The 16917-nt window shown below is 37.6% G+C and overlaps 1 protein-coding gene across 3 annotated transcripts in view; it reads left to right on the top strand.

Moving 5' to 3' along the window:
* COL14A1 (collagen type XIV alpha 1 chain) overlaps positions 1-16917 on the top strand; it is a 117301-nt gene that overhangs the window by 61609 nt on the left and 38775 nt on the right. For 2 of the 3 annotated variants that reach the window (XM_061447802.1, XM_061447803.1), the window contains 11 exons: positions 442-591; positions 1247-1363; positions 3213-3359; positions 5495-5569; positions 6850-6989; positions 8044-8167; positions 9679-9822; positions 11859-12023; positions 13516-13554; positions 13769-13907; positions 16122-16264. In XM_061447802.1, coding sequence (XP_061303786.1) covers positions 442-591; positions 1247-1363; positions 3213-3359; positions 5495-5569; positions 6850-6989; positions 8044-8167; positions 9679-9822; positions 11859-12023; positions 13516-13554; positions 13769-13907; positions 16122-16264 — 1383 coding nt within the window. Of the gene's footprint in view, positions 1-441; positions 592-1246; positions 1364-3212; positions 3360-5494; positions 5570-6849; positions 6990-8043; positions 8168-9678; positions 9823-11858; positions 12024-13515; positions 13555-13768; positions 13908-14911; positions 15003-16121; positions 16265-16917 lie in introns of those variants that run through there. The other variant, XM_061447805.1, reaches the window with a different exon arrangement.

Genomic DNA, 16917 nt, shown 5'->3' with positions numbered 1-16917 from the left:
TATTTTCATTATCATTTTTGCACAGTGTTGAATGATGCTGTTGTATAAGAACCCCTTAGGGCCTGTATTGCTAGCTGGCATCTGCTATCCCCCCTGTTGGTCTTGGCACACCATCAAACTGAGGAGATCTTTGGCTGCCTATTTAGAGCAGTAGTAAGTCACTGAAGCAGAACAAAAGGGTCTTCACAGATGCCAGAATCTAACCCTGCCTTAATGAATCCCACTGCTGAATTTCCTAAATGTATTGTGGCTTCTACCCATGCAAGGGCTGAGCAGAATGTCTTTGTTCTTCTGTATGGTTGAAAAAATCCCCGAAAAGAGCAAAGCAGAAGCATAGCAGTAACTTTAGGAGCACTTGTAATTTTGGATGTCTTAAGATGTCACTACCTGCTAACACAATGGATGAGCAAATGTTTTTCCAATTTATTCCATTTTTTGCAGTTCCTGGTCCTGCGCTGGAGACCTTTGTAGGAGATGATATTAATACCATTCTCATTCTAAATCTCTTCAGTGGAACGGAGTACAATGTTAAAGTATTTGCTTCATACTCAACAGGCTTCAGTGATGCCCTAACAGGCGTAGCCAAAACCTGTAAGAATGATTTCATGCTGTTCAGATCTCTAGAGGCTGTTTTTCACTATAACCATGCAGCTCCCTGAATAAATTTTCACATGAAGACTTTCTCAGTTATGTGCAAACTGTTTTTATGAAATGAAAGTCTCTCTTTTTATCAGACCGTATTAGGCTTTAAAATAATCTGCTAGACATTAGCAAGACAGGAGTCATAAAACAGATGTTATTTATCAGCCAAACATATTTGTCTAGTAGTAGATATAAATGTCCTTAATGGAAAGTCTTCTTAGTCTTATTTTTTTTTTCCTAGCCCCAAAGATCTATATAATGATTTAAGCTTCATGTATCTAAAGCTTAATTTTAAATTAGATTTTAACAGCAATATCGCTATAATAATGATACTTTTATACTTGTTTGTAGCAACTGCTTAGCAGTGTTCGTTTTTTAATCTTAAGTGAAGTTTCAAATTTCTGGTCTAAAGATTCTCCTGTTGTTTTTTTTCTCCCCACCCTTCTTGTTTTGCATTTTCTTGACACGATTTTTTTTTAAGCAGCTTTGAAATTATTCATTAAAATGAATTAGCTCAGGTGTTTCACTGTAACTCTTTTGTAATTTTTTTTCTTGGATGTCTCATTAGAGGAGTAAATCTAATGTTTTGGTATTTAATTTTCAGTGGACCTGGGTGTGACAGATCTGGATTCCTATCAAGTCCGCATGACTAGCCTCTGTGCTCAGTGGCAGCTTCACAGACATGCTACAGCATACAGGGTAGTTATAGAATCACTTGTGGGTAAGTCACTGAGTAATTCAATATGCAACCACAGCCTACCCTAGAGAACTGAATTGCATAAGTTAAGAAATTGTATGCAGTTGGACCTGTAGGCTGTCTCCTTAAATACTGGAAATGATGGACAGAAGAGTCGTGTACACACTGAAAGTTTCTGGTGTGGAGGTAGCGCTCGTGTTCTTTTATATCAAACAGATGCTGATAACTTGTCCTTTTTATAGGAGAGAGCTTTATCCATCGGTAGAAGACAGGTGAATACCCGAGTTTTTCACTGGTGTGAGAGACAGACAATGCATAAAGGACGTAAAAATGATTGTAAATAAACCCTCAGTGATTTCTCTGGAGGATTCGGATGAACGTGAGAGATAGGAAGAGATAGGTAGAAGGATAGGGAAAGTTTGATTGACTCCAAAGCATACTCACAGAGTCAGAAGTGCATCCAGTTTTGTCTATTCTCATTCTGTTGATTGTTAATTATAGCTTATAGTAACATTATTTATCTGGATAAACATGACATATTTTTGTGTTGCCACACACTGTATCTTGATGCTTTTAGCACTTGCTGTATAAAAGGTGAATTACAGCATCTTCTGTCTCACTGATTCTCAGGTGTAGCCAGAAGAGGTTTTGGAGAAGTCAGTATTCGTGCAGACTAATTCTCTTATCCCCAGTAGACATGAGTGATTTTTTGAATGGTGACAAATCAAAAGCTTGGATAACTTGAAAGAAGTGCATTTAGTAACATTTAATGGGATCTATCTAAGGTATCATAAATAATACGAATTTGGTTGCAAAAAAAGTGTCCTTTCTGTGGAATGGCAAGTGGCTGGTGATAACTTTCATTTGAAGGCCTGGAATACAGACAAGCTGTTCAGAAAGCAGAGATCTTGGCTGGCAGAAGACAGCACAGATTTCCTTCTCATCTGGCAGCTAGCCAACATTCTGCTTTTCATATAGAACTGCCAAAACTGAGCCAAAAGAGCCTAAATGTGAGCCGAATAAGATAAAGTGTGAACAATTGCTTCTTATTAGCATCTATCATAAAGAATTTTAATTGTCAGAGTGGGTGTTTGTCTTGTACAGGAAGTGATCAATTATTTTTATACTGATGTAACACGTCCCGATAATCATCAGGTGTTCTTTTCCCTGGCACTGAATGACATTTTTTTTGTCTATATTCTGTAAAATGTGAGATCAGTTGCTTGCATTTCACTTCTTTGCTACAGATAATGAATTGTGCTAAAGATTTTCTTAAAATTACTAAAATATGCCTTATGCTATTTCCAGTATCCAGGCTTTTTCCATTGTCAATATGTTTTCTAATTCAGAGTTTAGAAGAATTAATTTTGGAACCCTGTAAATACTATTCCATAACTGACTTGTTAAGTGATTACTAAAGGAAGCTGGAATACAGTACCTAGTTCAGTCTCTCTTGCAATTACTGAGCACATTACAGACTCTGAGAACCAGAGACATAGACAAAGGATGCTGTAGGATTACATAATGCAACAATTCCTCATTAGACTCTGATAATTTAAGACCAGATCCAGAACCCATTGATGAAAATGTTAGTGATTTTTATTAACCTCAATGCAAGGGGTGAAATTCATCTTTTTTCCTGCAGATGTCTGACACATCCCTCAGCTCCTACTTACTATGAAGGATGAAATGTTACAGAAACCTCTGCATAGAGGTGATTTCCCAGAAATAAGGCAGCATGCAGTTTATTAACTTATGTTAACCACTTTGCCCTTCATCTGCTGTCATGTCCCCTGTGTTTCAGATTTAATTAAATTACATTATTCAATAAAGCAGTAAAGACATGTTTTAATGTTTTCTTTTATTATTCCAGATGGGAAAAAGAGAGAAGTAAATCTTGGTGGAGGGACCCCTAGACATTGCTTCTTTGAGCTGATGCCTGGAACTGAATATAAAATCAGTGTTCATACACAGCTTCAGGAGATAGAGGGCCCTGCTGTAAGCATCATGGAGACAACATGTGAGTAAAACAGATTAGAGTTCAGCCAGCAGGGGTAATGCTTGATTGCTTCTAGTGTTTTGCCCTTTGCCCACGGATGTGCTATTCCTATGTGTTTTCCTATAACTGAGTTTTTAATTTTTCAACTATACTGTGACTCCTCCACAGAGGTACGGGATTTTTACACCACTGCCGTGTGTTGCTTGTGAAGTCACATTCATCAACTGTATTGCGCTTCTTAATGAGAATGAAACAGGAAGGATAGGTTAGCTTTCTTCTTTAAAAATCCCACTGGGGTTTACTCTGAAAATCTGTGACTTTAGGAAAAAAAGCAAATCCAGAAAATGAAGCAGAAAGTTTTGTATCCTGCAGCTCTTGTTATTTTGTAAAATCTCACCAGTGTCTGAGTAATTTACAGTTAGATAGGACCTTGACACCCAATCTACTTATGTAATTTAAAGCAAACAAACAAACTGGCCTTTTTATTACTAGTCTCAGTAACACAAGACAGGCAAACCCCTCCTCACAGCTGTTTTTGAAGGCAAGATTCTGCTCTCATAAGTTCAAACACTGCAAAACAAAATACGGGATAAACAGTAAATATTTTACATTATCTTTCTTTCTTCGAGCTCTTCAAGTGACCCCTTCCACAGTTTCACATACAAAAAACTTGCATGAGTGGATGACTCCACTTCCCAGTTGTCCATGGTTCCTTCTCAGAACAGTGAGGATCAAGCCAAGCTTCTCCTGCTTTTTAGAGGAATCTGTTTTGTTTGCTCTGTAGTCCAGGGACTTAGGAGACATGAGGATGAACACACCTTGACCTGTATGTCCATTTGAGAAAGATGGTTTGTGGTGCAGACAAATTATTGTATCACCTCATAAGAAAACACTCTTCAGGGTGACCTGTACCCCTCTGGTGCTTAGAGAGCAGCCTTTCAAGTCACTTTAAGCAGGTGTGACCCTTTCTAAATGGGTTTGATCTTGGTCTCTCTGTGGCCGTGCCAGTGCTGGGCATTAGTTTCTTGTAGGACTTTCAGAGCACTGGCCCTTTCTCTTGTTGAAGCCAATGGGAAAACTTGCATCAGTTGCAGTGGGAATTAACTCACGTGGACATAAGGCTTGTAATGGAGCGTGTTTTTAGTAATCTTTCCCAAAGACAGGTGCCTTTTTTCAAGTTGTCATGTCTAACTGTATCTATTGCCTATAAAGTAATTTCTTTTATGCTATAGCAAGTAACAAGTAGAGGTTACTTGAAGGAATGATGCTCTGTCACCTGTGGCTTCCTATGCTAACTGCTTTGAAAACAACTGGAAAAAATGTGCTTGAGTGAAAGTAGAAGCTTCTCCTCAGATACAGTTGTGGAAGTCAACCCAATTGAATACTATCTCTAGGAATTCAGGCAAGACTGTATTGGAAGGCACTAAAGAGGGCTCTTGCAGTCAGTCGGTGATCGTGTATTCATCTAGGTTTCTGCAAGATGGTCATTCCAAAGCTGATTTTCTGAAGAAGGTTGAGGCAGTTTTCAGAAACTCTATACATTGACTTCAGTACAAGTTGCTGCAGGTAACAGTCCTGTAGAGCTGTTGTTGAAACTGCATTTCTAGCTGGAAACATAACAAGGTCTTCCACTGAATTCAGAAAAATCTTCATCAGAGCAGGCTCTGATCTGCTCAGAGTGGAGGCACTAGCTTGGTTTTGCATTTTGCATTGCAGGACTAGTATCTTTTTCTTTACAGGGTAGGTAAGGACCTGCTTTCTGTGACTAATGACTGGTTGTGGCCAGAAACTAAAAGCACTCTTGTCCTTTAACAAAATAAGTTATGGATGCTAGGTCAGTAATAATGGTGCCGCTTGGTCTGCTACGCAGGAGAAATCCCCAAAAGGGGCAGTTCCAGTAGTACTTCAGTTGTACAGTGGTATCATTCACACTGAAATGCAGCCATTAATTGCTCTGTAATAGTACTATCCTTTTTCAGGTGGTCAGTAGAGGAGAACATTACATGCACATGATCTCCTACATTTCTCTCCAACTGCATACCTAGTGGATTAGAGATAATGAATTTTAAATATGGAGTAGGAAATGCTGTGTTTTATATAGATACAATACATGGGGATTTTAAGCATTTTTAATATTCCTTTCTTTTATTCTTCAGTACCACTTCCAACTCAGCCGCCAACAACACCTTCAACACCACCTCCACCACCTACAATCCCTCCTGCAAAAGAGGGTGAGTGCTGCATGTGTGGGTTTGTAATAATTTTAAGGTGTTGATGCAACATTTTTCTGCTTCTGACACTGTTTTAGACCTGTGGGGATCAGATTTCACAACGCGTTTGCTACAGTGACACTGTTAAGGCAGGTGGCTTAAATTTTATGAGCCAAAAATCTGACATCATTATTGTGTTATTGAAATTTGCAGAAAGGTTAAATATGGGTGAGATTTTCTTTTTCCAAAACTCCAAAGCCATGCATATTGTGCAGCTGAAGCAGACATCCTAGGGTAGTTAAAGTTGTTTTTTAAAAATATGTCTGCTTTGGATAATGGGAAAAGCTTTGGCCATGTTCAGTCCCTTCCTTCTGTTTATCATTTGAACATGTAGTGTTTTGTACAGAGTCTCATAAATATTTCTATGTGAGGAGCATTATTATTGGAGACTGAGGGTCAAATCCATCAGCTTGAAGTCAGTGGACCAAAGTGACTTCTGGTAATTTAGAATTTAACCATAAATGCAGGAAAAAAAGACCTTTTTAGAACCTTAGAGCAGGAGATACATGTATTTTTTTTTTAAATCCAAGGAGTATGCAACAGAAAATGAGAAATAGTGGTACCTATCTTCCTCTCCCATTCTCTGGATTTAGATGAGTATTTTTATTCATGATGAAATATGTTGAAAGGCATAACTTTGCTTTGAGACTCTTTGCTCCTGACCCCAAGCAACAGACCTGGATTCTGCAGAACATTCAAGGTTCCTCGTTCCCGTGAAAGACTGAGCAGCTTGTATGAGGTGTACATCTCCACAGGGCATTTTGAGGAAGAACATGCTGGAATAAGATGAGATGGTGGAAACCTGTGTTGTTACTAGATAGTGCGGTTAAAGCGGTGAGCATTAGATACTACAGAGCTTAGGGTAACTTTTTGAACAGACTAGTTTCCCACTAGGAACTTCCACAGTCGATATTCTCTCATGTAGCTTACTGTGCCATGCTAGGAGTCTGAGATTATAGAAGTTCATGTGTGACTTTACTTAACAGCATAAATAAAAAGAGCTGTTATGGCCTTGAAGTGTATTCTGGGATAGGAAGCCAGTGCAGAACGTTCACCCCTTGCAGAGCTCAGCTGGTTCTACACCTGTACTGAAGTCAATGCCAGAATGTGTGTTTGCTAAAGCATTATGGACATTAAACAAGGGCTTTTCATGAGAGTTGCATTTTCTTAAGCAATTTATGAGATTTCCTGAGGAGCTGAGGAATTGCTCTCATTCCAAAATACTTGTTTTTCTTTCTCAGTGTGCAAAGCAGCCAAAGCTGACCTAGCGTTCCTGGTGGATGGGTCATGGAGTATTGGAGATGACAATTTCAATAAAATAATTAGCTTTCTCTATAGCACTGTTGGAGCTTTGGATAAGATTGGTCCTGATGGAACACAGGTAATCAATACATAGGGAGATGGAGGGTGCATGGACTTGACAGGGTGTTTTAGACTAGCACCAGAAGTGAAATGAATACAAAAGTAATTGACATCATTTTACAGTTCTTTTGGAAATATAAGCTACTTTTTTTTTCAATATAACCTTTTATACACACCGTATAGTGAAATTCATTATATTAATTTTGCTAGCATGAAGACTAAGTATCATTTCAGTCTCACCATGATGTTTATTTCCAAATAAGCTAAAAATGGCATTGATAAGGAAAATTGAAGGTTTGTTTATTTAAAATCCCATTCTCTAAAAAATCTACAGTGCTTTAAGTAAAATACAGTATTTACAGTGATAGTTCTATTTATGTATTTGTTTAGAGATGCCTTTTCACTGTTTTTTGCTATACAGCTGTTTCCCCACAGTATTGTCTATGGTGCTTTAGAAACATGCAAATGCTTAAGCTTAAGCACATGAATAGCTGCTTTTAAAGCAGGGAGACCACTTACAGAGTATCAAGTTCAATATATGTTTTGTGAGTTTTAGGTGTTTAGTGTAAAGTATTGAAATACAAGGTCTGGTCTCATGTAACATCATATTTGGGAGAGGCAATATGTCAGAATATGTTCTTGCAGCTTTCTGTTGCTTGCTTCAGTATTGATCCTTAAGTTACTTATGTGCAGCTATTAATTCATGGAGAATGAATAAAGTCCCTGAAGTTCTGTGTATGAGTAACTGTAAACTGTGTATGAGCAGCTGTAACTAGGATTTTGCTTTTGGGCTTGCTTTGAGAGTGCTTTTGCCAAAGTGGGTATTACTTTTTTCATCCTGTTTGCTGCAAAAGGAAACCAGAAAGTGTTACATGGTTGCCAAGGCTGCAGAGAGTAAAAATAAACTTTATTTAGTGAAAGGTTCTTAAAGAGAGAAAAAAAACCTGGCTTCAGTTTAAGGATGAAGCATGAAGCAGAGTTAGAAGAGAATCCTTGTTTTAACTGGGCCAATTCACTTTTTGCCTATGAGCTGGGTGAAGCTTTAATAATGAACACATCTTCTTTGTGCACAGGTGGCAATAATTCAGTTCAGTGATGATCCCAGGACAGAATTTAAATTGAATGCATATAAAACCAAAGAGACTCTTCTTGAAGCTATTCAGCGAATAGCCTACAAAGGAGGAAATACAAAAACAGGTAAGAAAAGTCATGATTATGATGAAATTTTCTCCCTGCTACTCTCTGTTCAGTATTTCTTTCCCATTTGCTAGGTAGTTTAATTTATCAGTGCAAACCCAGTGAGAACGTGGTATCTCCACAGCAGAGGTGGTTGGTTGGGCTTCAAACAAATCTTTGTAATCTGCAGTTTGCACCCTTCACTCTCTACTGCTGGGTATTCACCGTCTGACCAACAGGGCTGTCAAGGGTCAGGGAGGAAGGGAGAGAGGCAGCTAGGCAGAAGGGAATGACTTTGTGGGTTGTGGAAGGTAGAACGGGGATTAGTACAAAATCAGCTTGGCAAGTGGAAAAGTGGGATGGAGCTTGCAGAGCATGTAGAAAAGTGGCCAGAGTGGAGGGTCTGTTTGGTTATAAGCCAGGAGAGTTAAGCCTCAGTGGTATGCTCAAGACTGTGCTTAGGAAAGATGTCTGTTAACTGAGTGTAGCTGCATTGTAGTTAATCCCTTTAAGTTAGCTCCCCGATGTGAAGAAGTCAAAGATGAGTGCTGAAAGGGTTAAAATCTGATTTAGTTGGAAACTGTTTACTCAAGAAAATGCTACAATGGCACCTTCAGTTGTACCTGGACTGAACCCTACAATTCAGAAAGGGAAGTTTTTGTACCTTTAACCTGCACAGAATACCCTTTGCCACTGTCATGGTTTAACCCAAGTGGGCAACTACGTACCACGCAGCCGCTCACTCACTCCCCCCACCTTGGTGGGATGGGGAAGAGAACTGGAGAAAGGTAAAACCTGTGGGCTGAGATAAGAATAGTTTGATAATTGAAATAAAGTAAAAATATAATAATAATAATAATAATAATAATTAGTAATAAAAAGGCAGATAACGCGAGAGAAGAACAAATCCCAAGAAAAGCAAGTGATGCACAATACAATTGCTCACCACACACTGACCGATACACATCCTGTCCCCAAGCAGTGATTGGTCCCTCCGGGTAACATCTCCCAGTTTATATACTGGGGATGATGCTGTGGTGTGGAATTCCCTTTGGCTAGTTCAGGTCAGCTGTCATGGCTCTGCTCCCTCTTATACCCCTCCTCACTGGCAGATCATGAGAGACTGAAAAGTCCTTGCCCAGGGTAAGTGCTTCTTAGCAACAACTGAAACACCAGTGTCCTATGAACATAGTTCTCACACTAAATCCAAAACACAGCACTGTATCAGCTAATAGGAAGAAAATTAACTGTATCCCAACCAAAACCAGGGCACCCACACATGCCATGTTCTTGATCTTCACCTTCTGGACTGAGAAACAGAGGCCTGAAACAATTAGATTTTCAAAGGTTAGGGTAAAAATTAAACTTTTCTAAATCTCTATTTTAGTAATTACAGAATGCACCAATTTACAGACTACTCGGGACCCAACAGATTTCTCTCTTTATTGATGCCTACCACATGATATGAGAAGCCAATAGAAACTGGGTTTATGTCACAGTGAAAGTATGCTGTCATTTTTTTTCTGTTTCAGGGAAAGCCATTAAGCATGCAAGAGAAATCTTGTTTACTGGAAAGGCAGGCATGAGAAGAGGCATTCCAAAGGTTTTGGTTGTCATTACTGATGGGCGATCACAGGATGATGTGAACAAAGTCTCCAGGGAAATGCAACTAGATGGTAAAATGTGCAGTTTTAAGAACTATTCATGTCTTCCTTTTTCTCTTTATTTATAACTATGTAAGTATGGGTATTAGATAAGGGTAACTTTTGCTCCATGAAGATTTCCAGTTTAAAGAAAAACAGAGAAAGTCAGAATCTCGCTAGGATATGGTTAGATGCTAGATTTGTGTGTGATTAATGCAATTATTTTTATTTTGGTGGTGGTGCTAAAATTATGTAGTAGTCAATGGAACTGTTCCCATGATGAATAATTTAGGGGACATGATCCTGAAAGTCTGGACTGATGTCTATGAAGTGTAGCCTTGTGGTTACCAGCAAACTGGACTGTTGTATTCTCTATACAAGATATCCTTTGAAAATTCTTTCATATGTTCTTTTACTGGTTCTGATCTGCTCTCATGTTGCACTAATTACCTCTAGGAATTTCTTTTTAAAGCACCAGTTCTAGAGGTTTAAGCAGCCACACAGTGTTGTGAGTCTAAGCATAAAAACTAGGTTAGTTGTAGAAATGTCTCATACTCAGGCTTGTATCAAAATCCAAAAGCCACAGTGTGCCACGTGGAACAAAATTAAAGGATGGAAGAGAAAAAGATGTCATCCTTTCAATGTGAGGAGATTTAACAACAAATTAGATTTGTGCTCTTTTATTTGCCTTTAGACTTTGGCAGCTAGGAAGTTACCAGCGTATATTGGTGATTCCTGAAACCCAGTTCAATCGTTGATCTTGGCTGCCTGCTTGTATTACCACTAGATGCTGAGTGCAGTGCCTTTAAAGTAAAATCACATCACAAAATAGTAGGGCATGCATAACTTCTTTTAAGTAGCAATCAAGAAAACCCTGTGGTTGTGAATAAATTGGAGAATATGTCTGACTACAAAAACAAAAATAAGTATTCAACAGTCAGGTAAGTCTTACAGTTGCCTATTTAACTATTAGATTGGCAGCGAGCTTGAAAGGAGAAGGCATACAGTGGGGGTTCAGTTGCTGACTGGGATGTGCCATCTTGAACAAATTACTTCCTCTCTCTCATTTCCTTTTGTGCATGCTGTATGTTTAGACTGCTGGTAGGTTGAAGTAGGTGCTGGCTCACATCTGTGATTGAGACTGGCATGATGAGGTGCCGATCTTGGATGAAATATTGATGATATTTCTATAAATATGCAAGTCATATTTTTATAAATACGCAAGTCATATTTTTGTAAATATGCAAGTCAAAGTTTTGTTAAGCTAAAAGCTCTGCAGAAGGTGATGAATGCCCCTAGGCTTTATTCAGACTTGAAGACAGTGTTGCTTGACTGGAGTAAATTTGGGAGTGAGCCATACAAGAATACAATATCATTAACAATATTCAGCCTCATGTAGACAAGTTTTTATCTTTATCTGTTGTGGAAAGAAAGTGTTTAAAAACTTCTAGCTAGTTTGCTGCTCCTCAAACATATGGGATACAATTTCTTTTTCACCAAAATCTTTGAAGTCAGGGTCAAATTTCAAAATATATTAATGTAGAATATATAGAGCATATTCAACCAGTGTAGTTAAGTCACTGATGAAATGAGAATGTATTGATTTTGTTGTTTACTCATGAGACAGCAGTGGCTTGAAAACTCTGATTAATATCTGCCAGTGAACAAAATCCATAAAAGACCTATATGAAATTAATTTCTGTGCTTTGTATTTATGATATACTTGACACATGGATATTTTTGTGTGTAATACAATATAGCATTAAATTAGAAAAACATTTGAACATACACTAAAACTTTAAACTACTGAATAGTCGTATGTCTTCAAGAAAACACTCAAGCTTTAACTTACTAACCCATTAAGCGTAAATAGCCAAAAGAAATACCTCGCAGAGAATGTATTACATTTATTTTAGATTAAATAGATGCAGGAATTTGTAATAATAATAATAAAATTTCCACCTTTGTATTTAATCAGGAAGGGAGCCAGTGCAAATACAGTTGTATTCATATTGTACTTCCACTCTATAAGTGAATGACTCACAAGACTGCTCTTTTTTGGTTTACAGGTTTCACCTTTTTCGCCATTGGAATAGCTGATGCTGATTATTCAGAGTTAGTTAATATTGGCAGCAAACCCAGTGAAAGACATGTCTTCTTTGTGGATGACTTTGATGCCTTTACAAAGATTGAAGATGAGCTGGTCACTTTCGTTTGTGAAACTGCATCAGCAAGTTAGCCATTTTGACTTATACTTGCTTCTAAAATAAGTGCTAATTATTGGGTTGTTTGTAACTATTAGTTTTCTATTAAAAGGTATTTTTGATCCTTTTAACATAATTTACTGCAGATGATATAACTCCACTGTTATTTCCATAAAAGTTTAAGGAAATGAAGGCTTTTGGATATCAAAACAATTAATGGTTGTTTGCTACAAATCAGGAATACAGCCATTGGTTGTAAAAAAATTATTTTAGATATGAAACTTTGCTAATGGTTCAAAATTTAGCAATAAAGATTTAATTATATTTTATTTTCTAGACTACTTCAACAATCTGTAAGAATACAGTTGGCTACATTCATTATTACTCAAATCACATTGTTAATTTATTAATGGAGAACTAATAATGTTTCTATTACCAGAGAAAGTAGAAGAGTTGTAGCCTAAGCAAAAGCATAAACCGTATCCAAACTCTTTGAAATCTGTGAAAACACCAAACTTAAAGCTTTTTACAAAAATGAAAGACATTCTGGAGCAACACCTAATGGTTAGAGGTCAATAATTCCCATGCCTTTAGGTGTTTGCCCTCAGTATGTTTCCTTATATATCAGGTAGGACATAGACAGTGTGTAGCTTATGTAAATCATTTGTGATTATAAAGAGTTCTCATGCCTAATACTGCAAGTTATCATGAGACTGTGAGTTATCAAAGCTGGTGAACACAAATATGTTGTTTGTGTCCCAGTAACTCTTTGGGTTTGACCATAAGCTCTACTTTAAATAGTAGAGAGAATGTTGAACATTGAGAATGCTACTCAACAGTAGCATTTATTGGTTACTTGTTCTTGTACTCCAAAAGTGATCTCTAAATATAAGTATCCTGGGGTGCCATATTTGACACCTTGCCTCTTGGTTTATTGATTTCCCAGGGCACCTTTCCTGGAAGAGATTAGTGTGCTTTCTTCTCAGCCACAAGAAAAATATAAACCAGATTTACAGCTATTTAAAATGTGTGCACACATATTAAGGACTGTATGGAAATCTGGTCTCTGTCGCTCATGGAAAAGCTATTGTGGCAGAGAATGCCAGCTAAAGTAATTGAAATTGAGATGGAGTTAGGTTGGAAAAGATCATATGCTGAGAACTAGGTTAAAACCCAGTATAAAAAAATGGGGGTTTTATGCAGCAGACAGTGAATTTGTTGTCACAAGAGGTTATGAAGGTAGGTTCATAGAACGATTAGACAAATTCATGGACAACAGATCCATAAAATAATACAATGTGGAACACATAGGGATGTACCCTTTAATAACTTTGCTATAACCCTTGTGGATCCTAAGGAGCATCAACTGAATGGAGTAGGGAGTGGTCAGGTTTGCATGCCCTTCCTAAACATCATCTCCTTTTGATACTGTTGGGGATAGAGTCCTGGGCTGACTGGATCATTGCTCTGACCCAGTTGGACGTCTCTTGTATCCTTAAATATATCTTTACTTCTTTTCCAGCCTGCCCACTGGTAATTAAAGATGGCAACAATTTTGCAGGTACAGTATTTTTGTGTTCATATTTGTTCCTGATTTATGGAATAATTTTCATTACCTAATTTTCACAATATTAGGCAATAAATTTCCCTTTTCAAAACCAGCTGTTAAACAGATGGTAAATGAATCTGATGCAACTGGATTTTTCCTCTTTTCTTATTTCCTCTAATGCAGCATTAATTTAAATTAATAGAGTGTATATTTTGATACCTTCCAGGATTTAAAATGATGGAAATGTTTGGTTTGGTTGAAAAGGAGTTTTCAGCTGTGGAAGGCGTTTCAATGGAACCTGGTACATTTAATGTTTACCCATGTTACAGACTGCACAAGGATGCCCTGGTATCCCAGCCTACCAAGTATGTATTAATGTATATATATTAGAATCATAGAATCATATTCATAAAACACATGAGAATAATTGTCCAGTGCAGGCAAGTATTCATTTCAGGGACCAATATTTTCATGTCAGAAGAGCAGAGATGCCAGAGTGTTTGGTGTCCTGAGTCTTCAGTCAGTTTCATTCAAAAATAGCAGTTGTGGGTAACACTAAGTAAGCCCACTGGCTCTTTCCGGTTTCCCACATGAGCCAGTTTCAGGCTTGTGCCAGTTTAGCACCTAGGAATTTCATGCAGGCGTGTGTCTGGGCAGATTCCAGCACGTAGTACTTTGTGAAAGGTGCCTCTGGAATGCAGGTTGAAGTCTGAGAGAGTTCAGAATGTCTTTGAAGCAGGGGTCAGAGCAAGAACCTGCTTTAGCAGGTCACTTTTACTTCAGTCTATGTCCATTCATTGATTGTAGAGGAAGATTATCTCCTTATGATGAAATGAGTCTGTGTGAGCCTGATCTAGTACCTTCCTGGTAGGCAGGACATAGTTCAGTTACAAAGGCTGTGTCCTGGGAGAGAAATGGAGGGGGTGATGAAGAAACCTCCCTTTGAACTTTTACAGCCATTCCTCAGAGAGGAAGTGATAGAAATTATCCATTTCTTCTATGAACAGTGTGTATACTGTGTTTGGTCCCTCTCAGTCCAGTCCCCCACTTTGTAGTAAGTGGCACCAGAGAGAAGTAGTGGCCCTGAAGGATTAAATATGGGAAGATACAACAAAAAGTATTCTTTAGCTGAGATAAATAAGAAAGAAAGAAATTACTTTTAAGGCTTATATTAGATTTTAGTCTTTTTTGTGTGATTATCCTGTCATGTCCCAGATGAGGCTGTACTTGGACCTGTTTCACATTCTTCGCGTTTAGTTTCCTCCTGGGTCTAGATGGGCTGGAATTTCCAAGGATTAACGTTTCTCACTTCTTTTTCCCTTTCTGCTTCTTTCTAACTGGATCTGCTGCATTTACATGTCTTTTCTAGTTGCCACCCCAGCCCAATCTTACTGCTTCATTAGGCTTTTACTTCCTTTCATGGTTCAGAGAATACCTTTCTCTTAATGATCTACAGGTATGTCTGAATAATAGTGCTTGTTTTTGTCATCACATCTGTGCACTGAATGTCATTAATGTTATCCTCTGTGTTTGTCCCACCCAGCTTATTGACTTTGCTTTCATTCTTTTTACAATGGATATATTGTATGCCTTTTTTCTTACACTTACTGAGTTCCCTCTCTTTTCTCAATGGGAAATGTGCAGTCTAATATCACATTTGATCATCTACAGATTCTGTGCAGAATATATTGCTTATATATCACATTTAACTCATTTGCTCGCATGATTCATATCTATGTATTTTATATGTGCCAGAAATACTTTAGAAGGAATGGATCATATCTGGGAGGAAAAGAAATTGATTAAATAACCACTTCAGGCTTCTTTCAGATCCCTTTACCATAATTTTAAGGAATCAGGCTAGTCAGTCATTTCAGGCCCTCATCCATATCGCCTACTTTGGGTTTTAACAATGAAAGGTTAAATTAAACTGCAAGTACTAAATGACAAATTTTAGGAAATGGCATAAAATAGCATGCCTCTTTTATGTCATAAACTTCCTGTCTTTGGAAAAAATTCTAAATTATGTTTCTGAATTGTGTGATCTCTTTTGTCTTCACTTTCTTCTATATTAACTTTGAAATGTACAAATTACATTCCCTATTATATTGAAAGGTTCCTGTTACAGTCTCTATCACTCCTAATTTTAATCCATCAGTGATGGTTTAATGACAAAGGACATGTCTATTGAGACTGGTCTTCCAAGCAACTTCTGTTTTCATTGTCTGTCAAACCCGAAAATGCGTCTTGCAAGTGGCAACTGGTTTTTAAAAGCTTTTAGTATAATTAATTTCAGCTTTATTTCAAATGGAACTCTGATCTGATCTGCAAATTTTTTTAAAAATTAATAGTTAAGGGCAATTTTGTAAATTTCAGGAGGAAAAATCCCCTTTGTTCATGAGAATTCTTTCGATACTGATCAAGTTGAGTAGATTTTGCAAACACTTTTTCATACCGCTTAGGTCTTGATTTTCAAAGAAATTTACAGAGTAGTAGAAAGCATCTTGAGTGAATATCTGGTGAGTAAATCATCAGATTTAATGTTTGTTTCAGTTTAAAAGACATTACTTCTCTTACAGGTATTTGCATCCTGAAGGTCTCCCTTCTGATTACACCATTACGTTTCTCTTTCGCATACTCCCTGACACGCCTCAGGAGCCATTTGCTCTTTGGGAGATTTTAAATGAAGGATATGAGCCACTGGTTGGAGTTATTTTAGATAGTAGGTATTTTATGTTTTATCAGTGACTTTGTCTTCAGCTGCATGACTTATTCATTCTGTCTCTAATATTATTCTTTGTATATTCCACTGTTTTAATCTGCTGCCAGAGCAACTACCTGAATCTGGATAGTGATAGTTTACAGTGGATGTTTTTTGGATTCAATTTAGCTGAGTTTAATTTGGAGTTAGAGTCAAAGTTTGAGTACAATGCTCTCAACTGGGAGGAATGATACTGAAATCCAAAGAGCTGTAACAGATGTAAAATGATGCAAGGGAGGTACTAATTTGCTTTTAAAATTTCCGCTGATGTCAATCTGGTTCTAGTAGAATCTATTCTGATATACACCAGTGGTACTGACCTGATTGTATATGCAGAGGCAATGCAGTCTGGTGGATAGCAGAGCTAGAGACTTGAGCTCTTGATGACTCTTCATTTCTATCTGATTTGACTTCTACAACTGTAAAATAAGGACTATGATTTAGAAGGTTTCCATATTTACAGTTGAGAAGATGTAGATTCTAAGATAGCTGTTCTTCATAGCTGCCAATTTTAAAAGAAGTGTATTAGTACTCATCTTTCTATCTTTCCTAGAATTTTTTAGGTATGTCACTTTTAAATAGGTGGGAATTAGGCACTTAGCTAGCTTGAGGAT

This window comes from Pezoporus flaviventris, unplaced genomic scaffold (genome assembly GCF_033815535.1).
Source record: "Pezoporus flaviventris isolate CSIRO_AGI_PZ_B2104156 unplaced genomic scaffold, CSIRO_AGI_Pfla_v1 ptg000007l, whole genome shotgun sequence".
Lineage (NCBI taxonomy): Eukaryota > Metazoa > Chordata > Aves > Psittaciformes > Psittacidae > Pezoporus > Pezoporus flaviventris.
Note: the sequence above shows the minus strand (reverse complement) of the source record. Positions and strands in the feature narration are given on the sequence as shown.